At 38.7% G+C, this 24,145-nt stretch overlaps 5 protein-coding genes across 11 annotated transcripts; 2 read left to right on the plus strand and 3 right to left on the minus strand.

Annotated features, from left to right (window-relative positions):
• On the plus strand, positions 1–1,523 carry LOC137731578 (probable galacturonosyltransferase-like 9). Its single transcript, XM_068470717.1, has one exon. It carries the CDS (start codon positions 217–219, stop codon positions 1,387–1,389), a length of 1,173 nt encoding a protein of 390 aa, XP_068326818.1. The 5' UTR covers positions 1–216; the 3' UTR covers positions 1,390–1,523.
• Positions 1,524–4,318: 2,795 nt separating this feature from the next.
• Positions 4,319–5,297, minus strand: LOC137730674 (germin-like protein subfamily 1 member 1). Its single transcript, XM_068469641.1, has one exon. The coding sequence runs from the start codon at positions 5,295–5,297 to the stop codon at positions 4,638–4,640; it is 660 nt and encodes a 219-aa protein (XP_068325742.1). The 3' UTR covers positions 4,319–4,637.
• A 1,329-nt stretch (positions 5,298–6,626) lies between these two features.
• On the plus strand, positions 6,627–10,734 carry LOC137731202 (protein WVD2-like 7). Of its 7 annotated transcripts, none has more exons than XM_068470303.1 (10): positions 6,627–6,907; positions 7,002–7,036; positions 7,182–7,335; positions 7,533–8,225; positions 8,355–8,999; positions 9,130–9,194; positions 9,366–9,444; positions 9,528–9,599; positions 9,784–9,894; positions 10,344–10,734. In XM_068470303.1, the coding sequence occupies exons 3-10, from the start codon at positions 7,294–7,296 to the stop codon at positions 10,371–10,373; spliced, it is 1,737 nt and encodes a 578-aa protein (XP_068326404.1). In that variant the 5' UTR covers positions 6,627–6,907; positions 7,002–7,036; positions 7,182–7,293; the 3' UTR covers positions 10,374–10,734. The 7 variants fall into 7 exon arrangements, with proteins under 7 accessions (XP_068326404.1, XP_068326403.1, XP_068326405.1 ...); XM_068470302.1 differs by having other exon boundaries at positions 7,198–7,335; XM_068470304.1 differs by having other exon boundaries at positions 6,627–6,903.
• Positions 10,735–10,855: 121 nt separating this feature from the next.
• LOC137731201 (formin-like protein 4) lies at positions 10,856–13,569 on the minus strand. Its single transcript, XM_068470300.1, has 2 exons — positions 12,407–13,569; positions 10,856–12,272 (listed from the first exon to the last, which is right to left on the minus strand). Exons 1-2 carry the CDS (start codon positions 13,498–13,500, stop codon positions 10,949–10,951), a joined length of 2,418 nt encoding a protein of 805 aa, XP_068326401.1. The 5' UTR covers positions 13,501–13,569; the 3' UTR covers positions 10,856–10,948.
• A 7,787-nt stretch (positions 13,570–21,356) lies between these two features.
• LOC137730887 (two-component response regulator ARR5-like) lies at positions 21,357–22,710 on the minus strand. The gene is made up of 4 exons (XM_068469887.1): positions 22,419–22,710; positions 22,252–22,331; positions 22,015–22,163; positions 21,357–21,868 (listed from the first exon to the last, which is right to left on the minus strand). Exons 1-4 carry the CDS (start codon positions 22,573–22,575, stop codon positions 21,544–21,546), a joined length of 711 nt encoding a protein of 236 aa, XP_068325988.1. The 5' UTR covers positions 22,576–22,710; the 3' UTR covers positions 21,357–21,543.
• Between the last annotated feature and the right edge of the window lie 1,435 nt (positions 22,711–24,145).

Genomic DNA, 24,145 nt, shown 5'->3' on the forward strand with positions numbered 1-24,145 from the left:
ATTATATGCTAATTCGCAATTCTCCCACAACCTTCTCCTCCTTCTCTCTATAATACCTCTCTCTCTCCTCCACACAGACACACCCAGACACACACCCCACCCACCATTTCTGCTACTCCTTCACTCTCCGGCTTCTCATAAACCCGGCAAGGAAACCCACCATAAACCCAGCAAGAAAACACATAACTAAAACCCCACCACGAAAAGCGGCGAGCAATGCTCCCATTCCGGCTATACGCCGCCGTCTTGTTCGTCTTCAGTATCTCCCTCCTCCTTCCCCCGTTCTGCATCGGGATTCGCTCATTCCCGACGAGGGCGATCGACGGCGGGGATGCCTTCGAACTCGGCTCCGCCGCCTGGGCCCGATTCTCCGAAGCCCCCGACTACCGAAACGGCGCCGGATGCGCCGTTTCGTTGAACCGGGAAATGGTGTCCTCCTGCGACCCGTCCCTGGTCCACATCGCCATGACGCTCGACTCCGAGTACCTCCGGGGGTCAGTGGCTGCAGTGCACTCCGTCATCAAGCATGCTTCTTGCCCGGAAAACGTCTTTTTCCACTTCATCGCCGCCGAGTTCGACCCGGCGAGTCCTCGGGTCCTGACCAAACTCGTCCGATCCACCTTCCCCTCCCTCAATTTCAAGGTTTACATATTCCGGGAGGACACCGTTATTAATCTCATCTCGTCGTCGATTCGGCAGGCGCTCGAGAACCCGCTCAACTACGCGAGAAATTACCTGGGCGATATTTTGGGCCAGTGCGTGGACCGGGTCATTTACTTGGACTCCGACGTGGTTGTGGTCGACGACATTCACAAGCTCTGGAACATTTCGCTCACCGGGTCGCGTGTCATCGGAGCCCCGGAGTATTGCCACGCCAACTTTACCAAGTACTTCACCGACGGGTTCTGGTCCGACCCGGTTCTCTCCCGGGTTTTCTCCTCAAGAAACCCCTGCTATTTCAACACCGGTGTGATGGTGATGGACCTGGTGAGGTGGAGGGAGGGAAATTACCGAAAGAGAATCGAGAACTGGATGGAATTACAGAGGAAGAGAAGGATTTACGAGCTGGGTTCTCTGCCGCCGTTCCTGCTCGTCTTCGCCGGCAACGTGGAGGCCATAGACCACCGGTGGAACCAACACGGCCTCGGCGGCGACAATGTCAGAGGCAGCTGCCGGTCTCTGCACCCTGGTCCGGTCAGTCTCCTCCATTGGAGCGGCAAGGGCAAGCCGTGGGTCAGACTCGAAACCAAGAACCCGTGCCCGCTGGACCACCTCTGGGTGCCGTACGATCTCTACAAGCCGATCCACCAGCTCAACCCGGCGAAGTTTCAATCTTTATCGTCGGTTTCTGCATCTACATTGATCGGGTTTTCCAGCTATTTGTCGTGAGATGATGGGGTTTATGATAATTCTTTCATACTTTGTTCATTCAGACATTCTTTCGATAGCTATTTTGTACAGATTGATTGAAATTTTAGGTGAATTTGTGATTCATGGGTATTTCATCAGTCTTAATTCTTTTTTCCTTGTTTCTGGAATTTTCTCGGCGGATTTCACATATGCGATGAAACAACTCAATTTTCCGTTTTTGGGGTTCCATTTTTTGTAGCCGTTCTGCAGATTGAATGATTTTCTTTGAATGTAATCTCTGTGGGTCCCAAGAGGAGAAGAATTTTTGTCATCTCAAAAAGCATACGCTTCTTGTTCTTGCTTCTTCCACTTCCAAGTTCCAAATTTTAATTTTCTGAATTATTGGCTGTATATTTGGTGTATAATTTTCTGTTGCATAAATGTAAATTTTCAAAGTGACCAAAGAATATGAAGGACACTTGACAGTGAGATGTGAACTGTGATAAGCTGAAATCAATGGTGTTAAAGCTCAATGGGTTCACGGGCCTCCCTCGGGAGCTTTGATTGGGATGTCACGATGTCGGTAGTTCGAAACAACAGTGTCGGTAGTTTCAAGCAACCGTGTTGATATTTTCAAACAACCCGTATCAGTGCGTGATAGACATAAAAACCCCATTGTTGCCTATCCTTAGTAGCGCGTGATTTACTTACGAACCAAACTGGCTTTCCAAATCAAATCCTAACAGTGCGTGATTGACTTAGAAATCACATTTTTCGATTTCCAGCCAATTATAATTCATTTTCTTATTTAGTTTGGTATCATAATATTTCAAATTATCAAGTTAGTTAATTGGGTGGCTAAGAGTAGGAGGAGGGGCTTAAACTCTAGTGCAAAAACTCATTGAGTTTCTGGTGGAAGATGTGCGTCAAGAAAAGATATTAAATGGGTGGCTTGCAGAATTCTTCACCACGTATCGTGTCATGATGCCGATAAGCTGCCAAGTCCATCCCCTTCCCTCTTTATATTTCCTCACATCAAGTTTGGTTGGTTGAAGCTTCTATTCTTTAATTTGGACTTTTCCATTACCTCATTAGGCTCATTTGCTTGTCCGCATCCAACTCTGTTTTGGCTTAAGAAAATCGAGACTTTTAATTTACATGTGTTAGTGTTATAGAGATGAAGTGGGGCATAAATTACTATTGGGACATCGACATGTCAGTTATTTTAAACTAATTATGCGCTACGGTATGGAAAAGTTAAAACACATGACATTATTTGATAAGTTATGGATAACAACTAGTTTGGCGGCTCAACCGTGAAAAATTCATGTGTTTTAAACTGGTAAATGGGTACCAGGTGATGAAATGATGTAGATTTTCATGTGTTTTAAACTGGTAAATGGGTATGGAAAATTTTACACTAGTTGTTTGATAAGTTATAACACAGTGTTTAACGTTTTACAATTATACTATGTAGATTTTCAATAAATTGGTAAATGGGTACGAAGTGATGGAATGTTGTGATTTAGAGAAAATGGTCGAGTGGACCGAAGAGGAAATGGATTGACGGAAGACAAAGGGATGCCGCGGGACTTTACAGATTTGGTGCCTAAGCTTCAATTTGAGTCCATAATACATTTCAGAAAGAGAATGACGTCTCAATCGTGTAGGCTTCCAAAACAGCATTTGAAATTCTATAATAAAATACCGGACCTTTCGATTTACATCCGGAATATGTTGTTTTAATTTTCTAAGGCCCCTGAGTTTCTCTGGGACTGAAATAGTGTCTTTAAAAGATGCTTGACTGTTTATGTAATCTCATCAATTCAATTTTTAATCAAATACAACCTTTGAATTTTCTTTAAAAAAAACTTTTGGATTTCAGATTTTGTAATTTTGTGATGCGTCATGATGAGTGTAATAAGATTTTTACTACTGCAAAAGTATGGATAAAAACACTTAAAAATACTTGCAAGAGTACAAGATTATCGTAGTATAACAGCTCACGTAAGGTTGTTTTCACAGGAATTAAATGAATAATTTGTATTTAAATTAATTCTTAATTAACTATTTAAAACAAAGTTTCGAAAACGTTGATTTTATGACCTAGAATATTAAAAACGAATTTTAAATTAAAACAATTAAAGAAAGGGAACAATCTTAGAAAATAATGATAAAAGGCCACTAGTGTTCCGTCATCACGTTAACAATAGTTTTACCAATTACTTATGAATTACACATGCAACTTTGAAGTTTAGGTTTTCCTTATGCATATTCTACTTGTGGCATTCAATATAGAACGTATATCAAACGGCTTGATAGTCGAATGTCTTACATTGAAAATATATAACAAAGTATCAAAATTATATCAAAATAACTAATAAACTATAACTAAGAATAGGGTAAAATATATAGTATAATATGGACTCATCAATGAGTTTAAAAAATGATATTCTTTTGGGAACTTTAACGAAAAATCACTAAAAAATCAATTATGTTACCATTCATTTTACCCTTTATTTTATCCTTATCGTTAAAACTCAAAATTTTAAAATCGCCTTCATTAATTTTCATTTTTTTTTTTACCGTGCGGAATCAAGTTATTACCACACATTTTTTAACCTAAGTCATTATCTGTGCGTTACCCAACGGTGACAAAACCTTGAATACAGACCTAGACCTAGTGATGATAGCTACAAAAATTCCTGACAAAGTTCACTTACAACGCCCTTTTTCTTGTTTTCGTGCCACTTGTTACTGCAGCAGCAGTGAGCAAGTCCTTGTATATAAAAGACGTAGGTTTCCTGCTTTGCGGGTGTCGGAGCAGGAACGTCAATCACACGCAGTCCTGTCCTTATTTTGTAGAGAAAATGTTTTTACGACTTAAACCATAATCTGTTGGTAAAAAAAAAAAAAAAAAAAAGACATTTTCGATACGCCAAGAGTTGCCCTCATATTAAGTCCTTGTATATATACATGACTAAAATTCTTAAACAAAGTTTTTGGGTTCTTTAAACAATTACATAATACATCATATACGACCGTTGGCAAGTGCATGTATGCGAAAACCTAAGCTAACTTTCCACTTCCCTCGCAGCCATATTAGCACAACCAACATGCATACCCTTTCCAAAATACTATATTGTCGTGACCAAATAAATATTTGCGCTTGGTATGGTCAATCGGGATTTTTTCCAAGACAGAATAGTTACATGATGTGACTAATGAGTCAACTGGTACAATATCCGGTTGAGCAGCCGCTCACATCTTGCAACTATCCTGCAAAATCAACCTCCGAGGTTCCTCCGAATCCAGGCAGCGTTTAGGTCACTAATCTGAAACCCTTTCTTCAAAATCTCGACGGGGTTTGAAGGCTCGGATGTGAACGAGGCCATGGACGCAATCTGTGCACCAGGGTTTTGGCTACCGAGCCCGGCCAATGCCACGGCTGGTTCCAACGAGTCGTAGTTGTACAGAAAATGTATCAAACCCTTGGGGAACACAAAAGACTCCCCGGGCCTCAGTTGCTGGGTAAAGACCCGGTTTGATGTGTCCACAAAGCCCACAAGAAGGAAGCCCGTGAGGCAGATTGTGACCTCCGAGGCCCTTGGATGCAAGTGAGGTGGCACAATCCCATTGGCATCTATGTCAACTCGGGCCATGGTCAGGCCCAATGTGTTGAGCCCGGGCAGATTGAACCGGTTGGTGAGGGTCACGTTGAACCCGTTGGCTTTAGTGTCGCCTGGTTTGGATAGGGCTGATGTGGTGAAGTGGGAAGAGGTTGCTAGGTTTGGGTCAATGCATGGTGCACCATTGAGGGAAAATTCCTGAGGGGTTTCCGGATCCGCTATGCAGTAGTCCTGGAGCGGATCCGGGTCGGATTTGGCCCGGCCGAATAGAGCTAGGTTGAGGAATAATTGGAGAAAGAGATAATTGATTGTGTTCATGTTTTTGCCTTTGCTAAAACCTACAAATTTTGGATAATTTTATGTAGGAAATGTTGGATTGTGATGTTTAGTAAAAATTGATGGTTAATTGGGTGAGGTGATTGAGTAGCTTAGGGGGTATTGCCTATTGGAGGAGGAAAATACAAGGCAAGTAAAAGGCCCACAAAGGTTAATGATGCAGATTGTTACGATTTTGCTATCCATAGACTCTTTGGGCTTGGGCCCATATGTTCACTATTTGTCCGTAAAGCGACACCGTTTATCTTGTTACTTAGGTGGCATTTTTACTTATCGAGATATGATTCATAATTTCTCATGCGTTCACTAATTAATCAATAATAATTGGGATCAGACTTGAAAATCAATGATCTAAAACGTAAACGATTAGACAACAAAACAATTAAAACTTAAATAGGATAAATTAGTTCACATTTGAACAACAAAATATCGTTTTGATTCGTAACTTTGTCGATTCCAAGTAAGTAAACCGAACTTTTCACCTATTTTAATCCTTACCCAATACATTTTCTTGTATGACTACTTGGATCCAACTAAAATGGCAACGTTTCTCTTAAGTATGGTGCAATGTACTTTGTATTGTTTAATGGAAGCAACTAAATGAGATGGGGGGACCACATACAGCCTAAGTAGATGGACACATACTAAATTCAAGGTGTTGGGTGCTTAGAAACTTTAGAAGCTTGGACATGTCACATGTAACTGTAACTATCATGTCTTTCCACTTTACCTCTCTCTCTCTCTCTCTCTCTCTCTCTCTCTCTCTCTCTCTCTCTCTCTCTCTCTCTCTCTCTCTCTCTCTCTCTCTTCCAAGTGGTTCAGTTTGATCACTGATTTGAACCTCTTGGGTGTCTCTTTGGGAAAGGGATCTTTTCAGGATTCATTGCTCATAATTTATCAAGTTTAGAAATCCGGGGTATTAAAATTTGATCAAACGGTTAAAGTTATTATAACTTTTAAAGTGAGCATTTGCTTGTTGCCGTTATATCAAATTTCAACGGTCCAAACTCTAGATCCCCAAACTTGATGGATTAGGAGGTATCCCTTTCCGTCTCTTTAAGTACCCAATGGGACATCCACACGTATCAATAATATTAATACTTAGATGTGTGCATAATCGCATTGTAATTGAGTTTGAATTTCGTTCCTGATATTTTTAGATTGTTTTAAAATAAATAATTTGCATCATACAATCTAATAGTATTCTTCACCACTTATAACGTCTCAAATTCAGCTTTTATAAATTATAATTCCAGCGAATGATAAGCGTAAATAAAGAAACTTTGTTCCAACCAAAAATAATATTAAAAGCTTGGTTAGTTAAGATGGGTAGTCAAGACTCATATCTTTGTTTATTCAATACGTATACGCCCACTCTGATTTGTTGAAGCTTCATACTTACCCAACTAATCTCTATTTTCCCACTAATTAATCCTCCCATCTACACATTAATCCATCATGCGCTTGAGTAAAAGAAAGTCCCCAAACTGTTCTACTTTTTTTCTGAATCCACAGAGTAATAGCAAGAAAAAGCCAAATCTTCTTGGGGAAATAATATTTGGTGTTTGGTGGGTCATCATCTGCAACTGCAAGTTCAAACCTAAGCCTTTATCTCCACCTTTTTAATTTTTCATCATACAATTGGAGTTGTCTTGTTTTGCTGATTGATTACCTTTATCATTTTAGGATTTCCCAGAAGTGCCACAAACAGGAAGAAAAAGGTGAAGCCATGATATGCTCATTTAGAAAGAAAAAAGGCCACATGGATATGTTTTTCTTTTTCTTTTAATTTAATTTTAAATATTTTTAAATTCTTTTCTATTTGTCCATATTCTGGGTTTTTTCTCGGTCTTGGTATTTTTTTAGTGTGTGTGTGATCCAGTTGGTTGGTGATGTGCCCCCATGCTTGCTGGTAGCCAAAGCTCTTGCTCTGTAGCCCTCCGGTAGCTTCCAAACACTTCCAATTCTTTTAGAACTCATGGGTGAATCAATAGTCGATTTTGCCAAGGATGCTGAAAAGGTACAAACTTTTTACCTTAGATTTGTCGAAAAACATAAACCATGTGTTGGATTTTGTCTGCAATTGTTGTCGTTTGGGGATTGTGCTTTGTGGGTTTTGATTGATTCACTGTATAATTGCTAGATTTGCATGTTTTTGCTACTGTATTGTTGTTTCAGAACATGTTTTGGATTTTGGGTTTTGTGTTAAATGAACAGGTGGTGGAGGGGGAGATAATAGCTTCAAATTCTTCAAACCCTCAACTGGAAGTGTCGGTTTCTTTCGGAAGATTTGAGAATGATTCTTCACTGTCCTGGGAGAAATGGTCGACATTTTCGCAGAATAAGTACTTGGAGGAAGTTGGGAAGTGTGCCACTCCTGGCTCAGTGGCCCAGAAAAGGGCTTACTTTGAAGCCCATTACAAGAGGGTTGCTGCTCGAAAAGCCGAGGAGATGATGGAGCAAGAGAAGCAAATGCAAGGTGGTGATACCTTTAGGTCGGAATCTGATCAGAAGAGCGGAGATCAGACGGATTCCGAGGCTCATTTCGAAATTGATTTGGCCAACAGTCAAAGTAATGCCCAAGGAAATGATCAAGAGGCGAATTTCGACAGCGAGATTAGTGAAACTCATGTGCATGATCTCAAGGACGACGATGTTTTTGCCATAGTGTGTCAAAACTCATTGGCTGTGGGAGAAAAAGAAGAAACAGATGGCAGAATGGATAATCCCGAATTGGACAATCCGGAGGAGGAACTTGTTTTGGTGAAAGAAGTAGAAAATGTCCCTGCTGAATCTCATGGAGTACAGGAGATTCCAAAGACTTTGGACAGTGATGTAGGAAGTGCTCCAGAAGTCAAAGAGGTGAAAGAGGAAAAACCCAGATTGGATCTTCCGAAGGTACCTCTGAAGGTGATGCACTTAACTGTTGAATCTATTTAGGAAAACTTGTTTGCAGATACCATGGTCAGTATGTCAGTCTCAGAAATTGTTTGCTTGACGTCTGATTTCGTATATCTTTTGCATTTTTCTGTTGAATAGGTTACTCCAATGAGCAAGGAGAGAAATGTGGCAAGTGTTAAGAAGAAGGCAGTTCCACCAATAGCAAAAACACCAGAGAAATCCGCCCCTAGGGTGTCAAAGTCTATATCAACTCCCACCCCTAAAGCATCGAAGTCTACGACAACTCCGACCCCTAGAGCATCGAAGCTGTTATCAACTTCCACCCCTAAAGCATCGAAGTCTACAACAACTCCGACCCCTAGAGCATCGAAGCCGTTATCAACTTCCACCCCTAGAGTATCGAAGTCTATATCAACTTCCACACCTAGAGTGGCTAAGTCTATATCAACTTCCACCCCTAGAGTGGCTAAGTTTCTATCAACTTCTACTGCAACACCTTCATCGTGGTCCTCGGTAAAGAAGGGCAATGCTTCATCTCTCCCTAGGAGCAAAAAGCCTTCAACTGAGGAAACCAAGAAAGCTCCTCCCAAGTCTTTGCATATGTCACTCAATTTGGAATCCAGTCCCACAATGTCAACATCGGTGACCACCACAACCAGAAAGTCTTTCATTATGGAGAATATGGGAGATAAGGATATCGTCAAACGAGCATTTAAGACGTTTCAAAACAATTACAACCAACCGAAACCCTCCATTGAAGAGAAACCTCCAACACCAAAGCAGGTTTGTCAATTTATTACATATTCTCGTTTGAAGAGATGGCTGGTTACCTCAGTTTTATTTATTATGAGGGTTGGCATCAGAGCGTCTAATGTCAAATTTTATTTCTGGAAAATTTGTTATGAAAAAGCAGCTCTCTACGAAGGGGAAAGAATCAAGGGTTTCCTCCTCTGTACCCGTGACAAAAGAGAATGGAGGGTAAAGCCATAAACTCATATTCGACTGCTGATTGTGTATCCTGTGTGCATGAGATTCTTGCATAATATCAGTCTCTGCATGATAATATACTATCATGTTTCACGTTGTCGATTCAAACTTCATTTGGTGTCTCTGTTAATTTATATTGCATTAATTTTCTTTTCGTCATAGGTATCTAGAAAAAAGAACTGCTAAGGCCGCTCCATCATCTGTTAGCTTGAGAAGTGATGAAAGCGCAGATAAAAGAGAGGTATCCATTAACAAACCCCCGAACTCTTTTTGTTTAAATTTATTAGCGGTACATATGTAATCTCATTAAGCAATACATTTCAGTTTTCACAGAAATTGGTGGCAAAATCCAATGCAAAAGTGACAGAGAGAGCAAACTCCCAACCAAAGTCAAAGGTATCATCTTACAAACAATTATTCTTTTAAGGAGAATAATATTCTACATGTCTAATTCAAGTTTTGTATGAATGTTCATGTGCTAATAGCCTATCACTGTTCCTATACAACTCATAGAAAATATAACTATGTTATATAGCCCGCAAAGTTTGAATTATTTCTCGGAACTGTATGCTTGACATAGGATCAAAAGGAGGCAGAGATAAAAAAGCTCAGACAGAGTCTTAATTTTAAGGCTACTCCCACACCAGGCGTTTATCGGGGGCCAAAACTGTCAAAAAGTACTCCAGAAAAGGTATAGTCTAATTCTGTTTATATCTTATGGCATAAGATCTGTACGCTCCATTTCAATAGAACCAGACTATACGATCATTCTTAGCGATACTTCTAATCCTTCTTTCATGAAGTTCCTCCTCATTATGTCACTGAATACGCTTGAAAGTCGAGTATAGGGCACGTTTTGGGGATAACTTTTTTCCATATGGTGAAGTTTGTAGCCTCCCGTGTGCTGTGTACTTCAGAACAAGTATAAAAGCTAATTATGCATATGCGAAGAATATGACGAGTTAAACACATTCAAAACACATATGCAAGAAGGAAAGATGCATGTGTATGCCTTTACACTAGCATTTCAGTCTGTACAATGTGCTACTGCACTGCATTTCTGAAATTATTGGTGTGATTAGTATTTTTTAGTTTATTTTTCTTTCCGTATTCTAATGCCAACTCTGACAACTTATGTAGGAGAGTTCCAACAATGAAACCCATCGGTGAAAAAATCTCAGGCGGCTGCAAGGTCACTTGTCATCCTCCAAGAACCATGTCTACTTCGGGGGATCGACAAGGAAGGAGAATATACGTGAAGGAATTGCTTCTTATGGAAGATCCATGCTTAATATTATCGCTTAGATGATGAGAAAGTGAACATGGTGAGTCACAACCTGTATATTTTGATGGCTAGAACAGATCTACTGCATGGTAATAATCTGCAGATGATAAGAAACAGGTCGGGGTTATGCTTTTCATTCCCTGCTCGTCCCAAATAGTATTCGGAGTTAGAAATGCTACGTACGCGTTGTATTCGAAGGTATAATTGTTGGAACTGTTATAATTACATGGTAATCCAAAGTCGGTTGCATAAATCTGGACATCATAAATGGTTACACCGTAATTGCAGACGAAAAAAAAACTGAAAGAACAAATATTTGTGAATGGAACACGTAGTCGTTAGTAGGAAAGATGAAGACGAAGCCACGGTTTGGAATAAACCCTTGAAACTTTGAAAAAACTCTCAGCTATTTTCAGATTGTAATCGAGTTTGTAATCCATATACATTGTAGAAAGCCAATTCAAAAATCATTATCTGATTCACTGTTAGTGCTCGTAGAGTTTCCTGACATGAAATTCTTAGGCAATACTGGGAACCTTACGGGGTTCCTGGGCGGCGAGTCTGCTGACGATGACCCTAAACTCGCTGTAACCTTCTTCTTCCTCCGCTGTACATTTCGAGAAATTTCAACGCACGCTCGATCAACCATGCCTAGAAAATCTTTAACAATGACAAATAGTTGAAATGGGTGAGCCCCTTTATCCATAGAAGCCCCTGCTTGATAGTATTCTGTTGTTTTCTTCACCAACTCCATCACCCTGTTCTGCTCTTCTCCCACCACCTTCAGCTCTTCCTCTGCTGCTTCAAGAAAACCATTCATGTCCCTAACGAATCTTCCACCGCCGTTGTTCTCACATTGGAGCAGGAGTTCTCTGGTTTCCGCCACGCGGGCTGTGAGAGCCGAGCACATCTTTGCAAAGCTGTCATGATCTATACTAGCCGTCTTCTTCACACTAGAGAACTCGGCACTGATGCCTCCAACCACGGGCAATCCTAGCGTCATGTACTCCCTCTCTCTTTCCTCTTTTGGTTTTATATTCTCAGTATTTGAGTTTCCGTTATGGCTCTGGCTGTTGCTGCGACTCAAGCTACGATTCGTGTTGATGACACACCGTTTCCCCTCAGATCGCACCACTTCTTCCACAACGAAATGCAGCAGTGTTGTTTTCCCGTCACTGCTTCTAACGTCGGATAGTTTTCGAAGAGAACTGAGGTTGAATGCTTGTGCATTTCCTCTCGAGGTTCCTGCATTCATGCGGTTTCCAGCCTTGAGAATCGCCTCTAGCAACTTCATGAACAGCCCTCGAGTTCGAAGCTCCTTGCACCCGAGTTCAATTGTTCGTATAGACTCCTTGAGGCTCGCAAGCTCTGTGTCGTAGTTGTATCTGAAATGCATGGCATTGAATCGAGTAAACGCCGAGGGAACAGCTTTGAGAATGTGATAGAGGAAACGCTCAGCATCAGCAAGCCTTGTAGGATCTCCGCTGTACTCGAGGATTTGGGATTGTTCTTCTTCCGTTGGAGCAATAGTAACAAGTTTTTCAAGAGTCTCTGCATTTAGCCCCCTGCCTTCCATGAGCACATCAAGGATTTCCTTTCGAGAAATCGTCAGCGATTTTATGACAATCGCAATGTTCTGGGATCTCCGGCTATCCAGGATGCAAATCTGCTGTGATGGACCGACGTTGGTGCCCCTCGGACTCGCTTGGCTGCTGTCTTTTCCGGGGGATAGCCAGTTGGTGGCAACAGTGCCGAAAAGCGCTTCCATTAGGTCACCATCAAATCTGAGAGTAGCAAACTTGTTAAGTTTTCAGAAACTTCAAAACCAAATACAATGGAAAACAATACACGGTTAAACCCGAAATAAAGAGTGGTGTGCATAAGGAGATAAATGGTGTGCGGAAATCACTTTCGTTACCTAAATGAACCATCAATTTTGTCCCACACCATGGAATGCTGAGTATTATGTGTGCTCACTTTGTCCCAATGCAGTGGCTTCAGTTTCACTTTAACATTTCCTGCTCCTGCTGAAGACTCCCCTGATTTACCTTTCGGCCCTGGAGAAGGTTTTGACAGCGCGTTCAAACTCCGCGCTTTGGGTGGAGGAGGCGGCGGTGCAGGACCATTCTTGGCTGAAACTTTCGGTGGAGGAGGAGGAGGAGGAGGCGCTGAGGAGCCTTTATTGTTTCGAATTGGCAGAGGAGGTGGCGGCGGAGGCGGCGGTGTTGGCGGTGGAGAAGGGGGAGGCGGAGGACTTGATGATCTAACAGTTAGCTCTACTTCTGGTTCCTCCGATATTTCAACAGCTTTAAGAGCCGTTGATCCATTTCGATTTCGATCATTCACTACTTCTGGCACATCATTGATGTGGGAAGCTGAAGACTTTCCTCTGAGGAGAGGAACTTCCCGTGTACGCTCATGCCTTCTTCTTCTGCTACTCCCTTCGTCTTCTTCACCATCTTTTCGAAAACTCTTCTTCGAGTTCTTTGCTCGGAGTTTCTTCCAGTAAAGCACATCGAGACCGTTCTCATCAACAACGAACCCCTTGAGATTCCCATCATATCTGCTAAACTCACTCTGATCCGCCACAGGAGGCCGCGGCTGAGGCCGGCCACCTTGCGAACCTCCACTACCACCACCACCACCACCGCCACCACCACAACCACCGCCTTTAATTCTCTTGCGCCGGGCAACAAGGTACCTCTGCACAAAAAAGAAAACCAACCCAAAAATCACCAGAGTGGAGGCTGCGGTGGCTGCCACAGCCTTGGCAATCTCACTCTTTGACGAAGACTTTCTTGGCGGCAAAGGAACCGGCAGCGGCCGTGATTCCGGTTGCGCCGGAGAGTCCTCGGGAGGCAAAGAAGGTGGGATATCGGGTGGCGGAGCTGTAAACGGATAGAAAGTTTCGATATTTTGAGGGGATTGGCCATGACAAAAAGGAATAATAATAATTAAAAAACCGTAAGTGAAAAAACAAGAGAGAAGCCATGGCCGAATCCTGGCAGCCATGAAGCTTTTTGGGAAGATTGGAGAGATGGGTTTTTGGGAACTGAATCGGTTGGAAGTTTCTGTAAATTTGTTGACATCGAAAGCCAAAAAATCTAAAAGTGTAATGGATGGATTTGTCGTGGTGCTTTTGGTGGGTGTTGGTTGACGAAAAGCTGAAAGCTTCAAAGATAGTAGTTGTTTGTTTTTCCAAAATTTCTTCCCGGGCTTTTTTTATATATAATTCAACCACTCAAAAACCCTTTTTAGTTTTTATTTTGTTTTTTTAATCGAAACTCAAAAGAGGCTTCTAAATTGGGGTTTTAAGTTCACATCCCCACTACTAACTACAAATCCACGCTTTAGGAATTCAAGATTAGGGTTTTAAATCATAAAATTAACTAAACAAATGAGAAAAGTGGAGGGTAGGTTTGCTATTTCAAACCAGAAATTGTGGACAGCTTGTTGAAGTGACAAATCACCCAATTTTGTTTCTATTATAGTGTTGTTTTATAATTATGTTTAATAGATCTTGGTAAACTTGAGTGAAAAATGAATTCGGTTTTTCTCTTCAATTCACTGCGTTTTATGTTCAAACACTCTCTCTTCCTTTAATATAAATTAGTGTAGAACTTTTATATATATATATATATATAATTAACATATGGATTCACGCTATGTTTTAATATAATTTAAACTATGAGAAGAAAGTTTTGAACTTGGTTTGCAAAGAAAGATTATATATGTAGACAGGGATAGACGCACATGGTCCCAGGACCACCAGGAGTCTGATAAATATACATGTAAAGGTCTTTCGTGGACACTCCAAATGTTTGGTACGAGCCCCTTCTATACTTACCAAGTGTTTGACGTAATACTTGCTAGGGATATCTCAGTACGTTGTGTCGACAACACTAGACAAAATATCGCGATATCACTCATCAAATTGCTTCAGCATATGTCGACATTTGTTGACACGTGCACAACATGGTTTGGCTAATGACAACAAATCCACCAAGTGTCTGATGAAATGCCTCAATGAATAAACTGAATTTTTTTTTTGCGCGCTTCCGCTCTGTTTCTATCTAGAAACCTTGGACCTTTAACACTGAGACCCTCTGAAGTTCAAATTCTGGATCCGCTACTGTATCTAGAGCATAAAGCCAACATGTTTGGTGAAACTCCAAGTCTCATTGCTAACCTTTTATGTGATATTTTAATGAAATATAATGGGGATTACTTGACCTGGCCGACCTAGTAATTAACGATTAGTTAAATCTTGAGTTAGTTAATCTTGTGCATAATGGTAAATCAACGAACAAAGTCAGTGGGAAAGGAACTTTCCCGATCCCTTTCTTCCTTCCTTGAATGATTTGTTCAGTTCGAAAGGCATTTGAGTTTTGACGCGTTGAAAGAAGAAAACCATGTTAAACCAAAAGACGACGAAACAATTTGGTCAACGAGTTCGGTTTCATATTTGAAATTAAGAAATCGAATTGTAGGTTTGACTAGACGATGAAGAAATTAGAGAAATAGTTGCTCACCAAATTAGTTTCACTGACGACATTGGATGATTTTATTTTATTTTGTTTTGGTTTAGAGGTCGTTGTCGTAAGTGAGTGTCCATGGTGGTTGGAAAATAAAAGTGCCGGGTTAGTGATAAACTCTGCGCCGAGGTGGTTAAATCAAGAATTTGAAATAAAATTGGATTTTTCTGCAGGACAAATAGTCGTTGTATTATTGATGATCAAAGTGAGATATTTTCTTGAAGCTAAAAAAAAAAAAAAAATCGTGCTTAAAACGTCGTATTTGAATGAAATTTAGGAGAATAATATTTTGATTTTAGCTTATATTTGCGAGAATAATCGTAAAAATGTTTAAGACGTTGTATTCAAATGAGATTTGAATTTATCTAAGGTAATTAGTACTTTTGCTTGGGTAGGAGGTGATACTATGAATTTCAATTTTTGAAACTGAGTGGGAGAAATTTTTCATTGTGTTCGGAATACGAATAGTTTATCACGTGATATTATATAAGTAGAGTGAAATTTTATTTTTTGAGTTGTTAATCTTGAAACACAAGTATCTCACCATTTGTATAGTGACTCGTGATGATGTTCTGAACATGCTAAAAAATCTCTCACTGGTAAAGTCGATGAGATGTTTGAAAATACTTTTAATCGTATTATATTTTTTCGGGTGAATGACTTCATTGTCACAAAAGACTATATGTTGGAGAAAATTAGAGAAAGAAGTGGGGAATCTTGAGAGGTTGATTTGTGTTATTTTATGATATGAAATTCAAGTCTACTTAGGAAGAAAAGACGAGTAGGAATTTCTCTCCCATTTTTGTCTTCAAGTTTGTGGAATATTCACTGTTCCTTGAGCATCTAAATGTGGATTAATACAAGAAATAAATATCTCGAAACAAATGTTCTAACTCCGAAGAAGATGATTAAGGCAAACGAAGCATGTTCAAAATGGCTACTTATAGCAATGATCTCAAAAATTATAACTTGATTTGCTTTTTATGCCGAGTAGTTTTTCTAGACGTTGTTATGCCTGAGATTTTAGTCATTTCCTGTTATGTATATCGGTCGGCCATGATTAAAAAGGTAAAAGAGTCTTTTTATTCCGTCCAATGTATGACCATAGCTTCCAGACAAATATACAGCTTTCCTCCAAGAAACTAAGGTCGAGTTTGGAATTGTTGTGTGTATTTTTTTTCAAAACTGCTTCTGTTGTGCTGTGAGAATAAACCGTTGTGAAAAAAAAAAGATGTAAGTGTGGGGTAAACTATAGTGCTAAAAGTGCTTTTAGCAAAAAATATGTGCTTCTACAATGACTGAAAGCGCTTTTAGATAAAATGTTTTTGGGTTCCAAAAGCACATGAAGTGCTTTCTGCAAGAAGCACTAGTTATGTGCTTTTCCAGGATTTACTTGCATTTTTACTAAGGATTGGTTCCAAAACATTTTCATCAAAAGTGCTTTCAGTTATTTTAAAAGCACATCCAAATGAGCAAATAGTGTCAAAATGTTTAATAAACTATAGTGCTAAAAGTTCTTGAAGAAAAAAAATAAAAAAATACACTTCTTCTAGTTTAACCATTTCCTAGTATTCTCTCTCACAATTTTTGTGTCGGAATAGGGCCTCCATACATGGGCTTTATGTTTTTCTGTTTGTCTCTATGGACTTGTATATATTTTTTTGGGCTGGGCCCGTTGGCTTTTTATGTTTAATTGCGGTTTATAACTTTATAGGCCATTTTCCATAGATTTAAAAACGGCCCAATTTGCTAATGACAAGGTGACATGGGTTTGCTTTGCTTCAAGCAAAGCGCTTTCTTGCGACTGAGAGTTGATTGAAGGTAGTGGATGGGCATTTTAAACTGCCAAACCGAAAAACCGACATGGACCCGACCGACCTTCGGCTCATTCTCCTTTGATTACGGGCTGGTTTGATATTGCTGTGCTTTGAAAAAAAACTGTTTCTGCTGTGCTGTGAGAATAAACAGCTGTGAAATAAAGCAGCAGAGTGTTTGGTAAACTTTTTTGTAAAAGTGTTTTTGAAAAAAAAAAAAGCAGTATTAGAGTGTTTGGTAAACTTTTATGTAAAACAGATGTGAAAAAAAGCCGGTTTTTCAAAGTTGGGTTTTGCAGCTTCTTGTTTTTGGCTTTTTTTCACCCAAAACTGTGAAAAAAAGCTAAAGCTGAGTGTTTACCAAACACAAAAACAGCTCCCAGCTTTTTTTGATAGCAGCTTTTTTCAGAATCACTTCAGTACCAAACCAGGTCTACAAGCAATATTCTGCAGGACGGCGAAAAGGATTTGAACCAGAGATGTAATGAGTTGAAGAAGAAGGCCCTAACTACCATGACAATAATATTATTCTCTTTTATTTCCCAATATCAGAAAAATAAAATGTTCTTCTAGTGTGCTCAAGTTCTTCGTTTAAATCATGGTTCCGAAATTAGGTTTGGGAGAAAGGCCAACCCCTTTTGTATGCATAGATGGGTCCAGTCGAAGTTAGCATGAGTTTTCACATCAAATCTCACTTAAATGAACGGCTTAAAGTCATTGACGCATAACCAATAGGCAAAAGTAAAAATAAATAAATAAATAAATAAATAAAAAGATGATGTCTTTTTTTGGGTAGTGTTGTATACAAACCCTTCTTTGTCTCTTACACACCTTTATTAATTTTGTCTATTGATTATTCTTTAATTCATTTAATCCGACAGCCGAAAATTAAGAGAGGTGTGCCAAGGGTAAAAATGGGAGTGTGGATAGCACCACCCCCTTTTTTTCTAAAAAATTATTACTATTATGTGGGAAAAATTCAAGAGTAAATTATAGCAATGGTCCCTTAACTAAAAATTTATTACCATTGGTCCATCAATTCATCATAATGTATAGTTATGGTCTTTTTCATCAACTTTGTCAAAATTTTGTTTAAATGAGTTATGCTGAAACGACCATTGCTACAATTGGGGTCCTTCAACTCATCAAAACGTGTAGTTATGGTCTTTTTTTGTCAAAATTCGTTAGAATTTTGTCAAAATTAGTTATGTTGGAAAGACAATTGCTACAACTAGGTTAAAGTTGAGGGACCATTCCTCAAATTGGGTTAAATTTGAGGGACAATTTCTCCAGTTAGATTAAAGTTGAGGGACTAATAGTAATGGATTTTTAGTTAAGGGACCACAGCTGCACGTTTTGATGAGTTGATGGACCAACGGTAATGAATTTTTAGTTGAGAAACCAATGGTAATGAATTTTTAATTGAGGGACCATTGCTCCAATTGAGTTAGAGGGTTAAACTTGAGGGACAATTTTTTCAGTTGGATTAAAGTTAAGGGACCAATAGTAATGAATTTTTAGTTAAGGGACCACAGCTGCACGTTTTGATAAGTTGAGGGACCAATGGTAATGAATTTTTAGTTGAGGGACCAATGGTAATGAATTTTTAATTAAGGAACCATTGCTCAAATTGAGTTACAGTAATGAACTATTACTACAATCTACTCAAAATTTAAACCTAAGACACATGCAGAAACTCAACATAATATCAATTCAAAGTCTTAAAAATATATATTTAATGGTGCGTTTACTAATCCGTAATCAAATTAAGAGGAATTAGATTGAGGGGGAATTGGATTGAGAATGAATTGAAATGAGGTGGAATCAGAATCAGATTCCTGTTGAAGTTGTTTACTAAAAATTGTCTGGAATCGGAGTAGGAATGATGTTGAGTCCATATAAGTTGTTTACTAATTCACTTCAATCGGAATGAAAACTAGTTTGATTACTATATTGCCCTTACATAAATAAATTATTTTCATACTAATTAATTTAATTAAATTCTTAATTAAATTTATATAATTTTATAAATTTATCTATATAAAAATATATAAATAGGTTTTATTTATTTATTAAAAATGACATAATGAGTGTCAAATGAGAGGCAATGTTGGGATAATAAGAAACAAGTGAGGGAATAATAGAAATAAAAGATGCATTCCCGATTCTCTTACTCTCAGGGAATTCAAATACCTCACACAACTAAGGAATCTTGTTCCTCCAATTTCAAGAATTGGATTTCTTGTTTCGTATGGGCTCCACCACTTTTTTTATTCCTTAATATTTAGTAAACATCGAAATACTCCATAATTAAAATTCAATTACCCTTGCTTATTCTGATTACCTTACCTTACGTCAACGTGCCATAAGGGTAAATTAAGAGCAATTTTTCCTTGATTAAATTTAATTTTTTGTTGCTTTGGTGGCACCTTGATGGAGATGCCCTTGGTGACACCAAAAGGCAAATTAGTGACAACCACTGGACCCACTTCCTCTCTTTTTCTTGATTCACAATCAAAAAGATTCAAAAACAAAACTACAGCTCTGCAATATCTCCTCTCTCTCTCTCTCTCTCCCTCTCTCTCTCACCTACCCATGTGGGGTCCATATTATATTTTCTCAAAGATTAGCCACACCTATATATGTCACATAATCTCTTCCATTCAATTCTAATTTTTAAATTTTATGTACTATTGTTAATAAATATGGGATACAAGTTCACATCCATCTGTTCATTAATATTTATAAACGTGTTTACTTACATAAAATAAGTATCGAAATAAACTTCCGCACATGTTTACCAAAACATGAGTACCATAATGATTCGAATTTGTACTTTTTAGTCTCTTTCTAATTTGTGACTTCTCTCGTTTCAAGTAAGTAAATTTGTTTTTCTCATATTCCCTCTTAAGTTTTTGAAATTGTATCAATTTACACCTTTGTTTAATGAATTATTTGAATCTTTATTAAATTAATGACATGGTAAGTATGAAATCTGTAACTGAATTGACATTTAAGCCACGTTTAAACTACGTAGCCTGTAAAACATGAGGTAGGATTCTCTTCTCTCTTTTTTTTTCTCCTCTTCCTCCTTCTATTTAAACGGTCACGATTAAGTCACGTCAACCTATTATATTAATTTTTTTATAGAAAGAGAAAAATAAAATAGAGAATATGATAAGAATGGATGGAAGGAGATGGAAATAAGAGGGAAGAGAATTCTAATATGTAAAATACATTAATTCAATAGATAATTAGACGTTTAAATATATAACACATGTAAATCCATACAATGTCAAAATTTTAGGTCTCAAAATTTAAAAGTTAAAAATGTGGTCGGCATGTGGAGCATGAGTGGGTGTCAACTCAAGTAACAACTAATGGAGGTTTGGGAGCAGAGAATATGATAAGCATGCCACTTCCAAAGAGACAGAGAGACAAAAAACACTGGAGTTTAGCTCAAGGGGCAGGGAAGGGTCCCCCACCCAAGGGGAGGGTCCTAGAGAAAGTCCCTCCCAAAAGGAGGCATTTCAAGCACGTCAATTCACAATCCATTCCAATATTCTTTCTACCAGACAAGATCTTGCAAGCTTATCTCTCCAACTCAACCAAATCAAAACCATATCTCTATTTATTTCAACCTTCCAATCCCGGAACTGGATCCTCTCCGAAGCAAACCTTCGGGATCCTGCTAAGCGACGTACACGAATCGTTATATTTTGATCCAACAGCTACAATTATTATAACTTTAAAAAGAACATTCCTATTTGTAGCCATTTGATCAAAATCTAACGGCCCGTGTTTCTCGCTCAGCATCATCCCGAGGGTTTGCCTCAGAGAGGATCCAGGTCCTACAATCCCCACCCTGTGCATACACCTCCCCTTTCTTCTTCTCTTCCTTTCTATTTTCTTAATTTTATCTGTCTCAACTTTGAAACAAAGCTAACATTTCCCAATTGGACACCGCTTGGTTGCTAAAAGTTCAGCAGCAACTCCTGTTGATAACCAATTACATTCGGACATGTGTCCAAATAATTAAAATTATAAACACTGATCGAACTCGAGTCCAAATGTGGTTGGATATCACCAGGAGTTGCTTCTGAACATCCGGCAGTCAAGTAGTGTCCTTCCCAATTTACATTCTCTAATGCTTGCTTGCAATTTCTTTATTTTAACAACGCAATATTCAAAGTTATTCTAATACACATGGAGAGAGATTTGAATTTGACAATACTACATTTATCGCATTTTTGTACCCTGTTTTTAATAAAAATAGACTCTACCAACATACGTGAATTTTATCTCTATTAAAAATATGTTAAAAATATTACAAATATGGGATAATAGTATTATTTTTATTTGAATTTAGGTTCGGACACCATTTTTTATCCTAACTCGTTTCTTTTTCTTTAAACCGGACCGATCCAAACCGATAATTCATTGTTTTTAGTAAACTACCATAAACCAACCACATATATTCACTCATTCGAAATATAGTTGAACATCAGAAATGTAATCAGTTAATTAGTAGTATTAATATTGTAACTCATAGTCACATATAAACAAACAAAATAAATCAAAGGCAAAGAAAAAACAAAAAACAAAAAAAAATGGAGAGTAATTCATCAAAAACCGTTAAAACGGGTAATTGCAGTTTGGCCCCGAAAAAGAAAAGCGCGATTGCGGTACTATCGGGTTCGATTGATCTAATCAGCGTTGGTCATTTTCAACCGTCGGATCGGAGAACCAAGCGACGAGGGCGACGCCGGAGCCGAGAACGACGATGACAAAGGAGGCGACGGGGATTTAGACGGAGACGATGAGGACGACGACGGCGACGACGGAAAAAGGGATGGCGGTGATGAAGGCATCGTCGGATCACACGGCTCGCGTAGCTTTCTCTTGTTCATTCCTCCACCGCTCTCTTCCACTCCGACATCCCTCGCCGTCGTCATGTAATCCTTCAGCCTCTTGACGTCAGCTAACTTCACCGGTTTAACTATGAAGTCCTCCGCACCTTCTTCCAAACACCTGCCGAACACAAAAAAAAAAACCCATAAATTTTAATTAAAAATCAAAACCCAAACTTTAAATTAACAATCCAAATTAATTGCAAAAACCAATTAACCGCGAAGATAATTGGATAATTATACATTAATTTTGGAGGGAATAATTACCGGTCTATGCGCGCCAAAACGTTCTCGGATGACATAATCACGACGGGAGTTGCTTTGAATGTGGAAGATTCTTTGATTTTCTTGAGCAATTCGTAGCCGGTCATCCCAGGCATACAGTAATCCGTGATGATCAGGTCCACCTTCAAGCCCTGCACATAATAACAGAGAACCAAAAATTTTATTCGAAAATAATTGAAATTTAAGAGATGAAAACCAGAAGCCGTTGATCGAACTTACGTCGAATCCGGCGGTGGAGCTCTTCTCCTCGTCCAGGCCGAGGAACTGCAGAGCTCTTCTTCCGCTGTCAACAGTCGTCACTTTACCCAAAAAGATCCAAATCAAAAACATAGAAAACAAAAAATGACGACGTTTCCAGAAAATGTAACTGTGTTTTCGGATTCTACCTTTGCAGGAGGAAATTTTGAGCAATCGCTCGATGACCTTGCGATCGACGAGGCTGTCGTCGACGGCGAGAACGTGAGCTTCCTCCGAAACCAACGGCGGCGAGAGATCGAGCTTCTCCGACTTCCTCCGCCACGAAGCGACACCGTTCCTCGCCATCTTCCGGATTGGAATCGGAGAAGTTAAAAACAAGGGTTGCTCTGCTTTCTGTGGCTGAAGTTTTATACAGTGGACAAATGGTGGAGAGAAATGGCGAGGTGAAAGTTTTCTGTCTGCGTCACGGAGTGTGGGGGTTTCTCTCTCTTAATATAGTATTGTTCTCTTTCGCCAAATCAAATCTTTCTCTCTCTAACAAATCTCAAAATCTACTTTATAATATTTGTTTAATTTTAATCCATAAAACGCTGAGATCCTCAAATCCACCATGATGCGATCTTCCCAATCAGACCTTGAAAAATTAATCAAGGGTCCAAATAATATTTTCGAATTTCAATTGTTGGAATAATCAATTTTATCGTTTATAATCGTTATTAGCTTTGTTATGTCGTTGAATTATTATTATTTGACAAAAATATGATAGTTACATTAAATTTTATTTAAACTATATCATTACTTATATCATATATTTAATAGAAGTAGTGTATGCCAGGGTATGTGAATTCCAGCTCTATTAACTAAATGATACAAATAGATAGTACAAATAGAGGCTATGAATAACATTTTGTTATTTTATACTTGTAATTCTATTCCTTTATTTTTTTTTTGTTTTAAATATGTTTTTATATTTTATGAGTTTGAGTTTTTTTTTAAATTAAATGTTTTATGATTCTAATTAAGGAGTATTTTTAGGATTATTGGTCGTTTTTGCCTTCCGACTTATATATAAATAAGAATTCAAACTTGAATGTTGAAAATGACCCCTCTAGTTACTTTAAAGAGTAATGTTAGATAGACTAATTTTATAGATTAAATTTACAAACTAAATAATGCGTAACTAATAAGGAATCAACACGTTTATCAATGTTTAAATAATAATTCAATCATCAAATTCCATTTCATTTAGTCTTCAAATTTAATCTTTCTAGCATTATTGTAATTTAAAACACACTAATGTATTCTTAATCATTAATTGTCACCAGTTGAGAATTAATTTTCATACAAAATTAAAAAAGTGATATAGTGATCAAGACAAGAAAATGATGGTTAATGTAAAGCGAAGATTATGGTCAACGTCGGGGTTTGTGCGGAGTGACAGGACGGCTGTGTTGACCGGCGGTCAGCGGAGGACCGCACCGCCAAAACCTTGGGCGGGCGCGCGACTACCGAACCGGTGGCACGAAACGAGGGAAAAATTAGGGGACCGGGTTTTGCCGGTGGCATTGACTGTTGAGTTTGGTACAGACTACACAGTGACCGGTGAGCTTCCCCGTGTTTTGGTGGGTTTTTTTTACCAAAAAACATGTTTTGTTGGGTTGTAATAAAAAGAAAGGGATCCTCCCCGAATTCTTTCCATCAAATTCATAAAATTCAATCAATTTGAATCTTTAAAATTTGATTAAATGGTTAAAAACAGGAATTTTTTTAAAAATTATAATAATTTTAACCGTTAAATCAAATTTCAAAAATTTAAATTGATAGATTTGATAAAAAGAATCCAGTAGAATAAAAAGACCTGGCAAGCAGTATCTCCTCCCGAATCTTGGCTTGTCCCCACAGGCCCCACACCTCT

Source organism: Pyrus communis, chromosome 4 (assembly GCF_963583255.1).
Source record: "Pyrus communis chromosome 4, drPyrComm1.1, whole genome shotgun sequence".
Lineage (NCBI taxonomy): Eukaryota > Viridiplantae > Streptophyta > Magnoliopsida > Rosales > Rosaceae > Pyrus > Pyrus communis.

Bases quoted from the DNA above. Each gene is read 5' to 3' on its own strand.
- LOC137731578 (XM_068470717.1), top strand. From the start codon at position 217: ATGCTCCCATTCCGGCTATACGCCGCCGTCTTGTTCGTCTTCAGTATC.
- LOC137730674 (XM_068469641.1), bottom strand. From the start codon at position 5,297: ATGAACACAATCAATTATCTCTTTCTCCAATTATTCCTCAACCTAGCT.
- LOC137731202 (XM_068470303.1), top strand. From the start codon at position 7,294: ATGGGTGAATCAATAGTCGATTTTGCCAAGGATGCTGAAAAG. The intron at 7,336-7,532 runs GTACAAACTTTT...TTAAATGAACAG, and splicing joins TTGCCAAGGATGCTGAAAAG to GTGGTGGAGGGGGAGATAAT. The intron at 9,895-10,343 runs GTATAGTCTAAT...CAACTTATGTAG, and splicing joins CAAAAAGTACTCCAGAAAAG to GAGAGTTCCAACAATGAAAC.
- LOC137731201 (XM_068470300.1), bottom strand. From the start codon at position 13,500: ATGGCTGCCAGGATTCGGCCATGGCTTCTCTCTTGTTTTTTCACTTAC. The intron at 12,273-12,406 runs GTAACGAAAGTG...TGCTACTCTCAG, and splicing joins AAAATTGATGGTTCATTTAG to ATTTGATGGTGACCTAATGG.
- LOC137730887 (XM_068469887.1), bottom strand. From the start codon at position 22,575: ATGGCGAGGAACGGTGTCGCTTCGTGGCGGAGGAAGTCGGAGAAGCTC. The intron at 22,164-22,251 runs GTAAGTTCGATC...TATTATGTGCAG, and splicing joins GCTCCACCGCCGGATTCGAC to GGCTTGAAGGTGGACCTGAT. The intron at 21,869-22,014 runs GTAATTATTCCC...TGTGTTCGGCAG, and splicing joins GTTTTGGCGCGCATAGACCG to GTGTTTGGAAGAAGGTGCGG.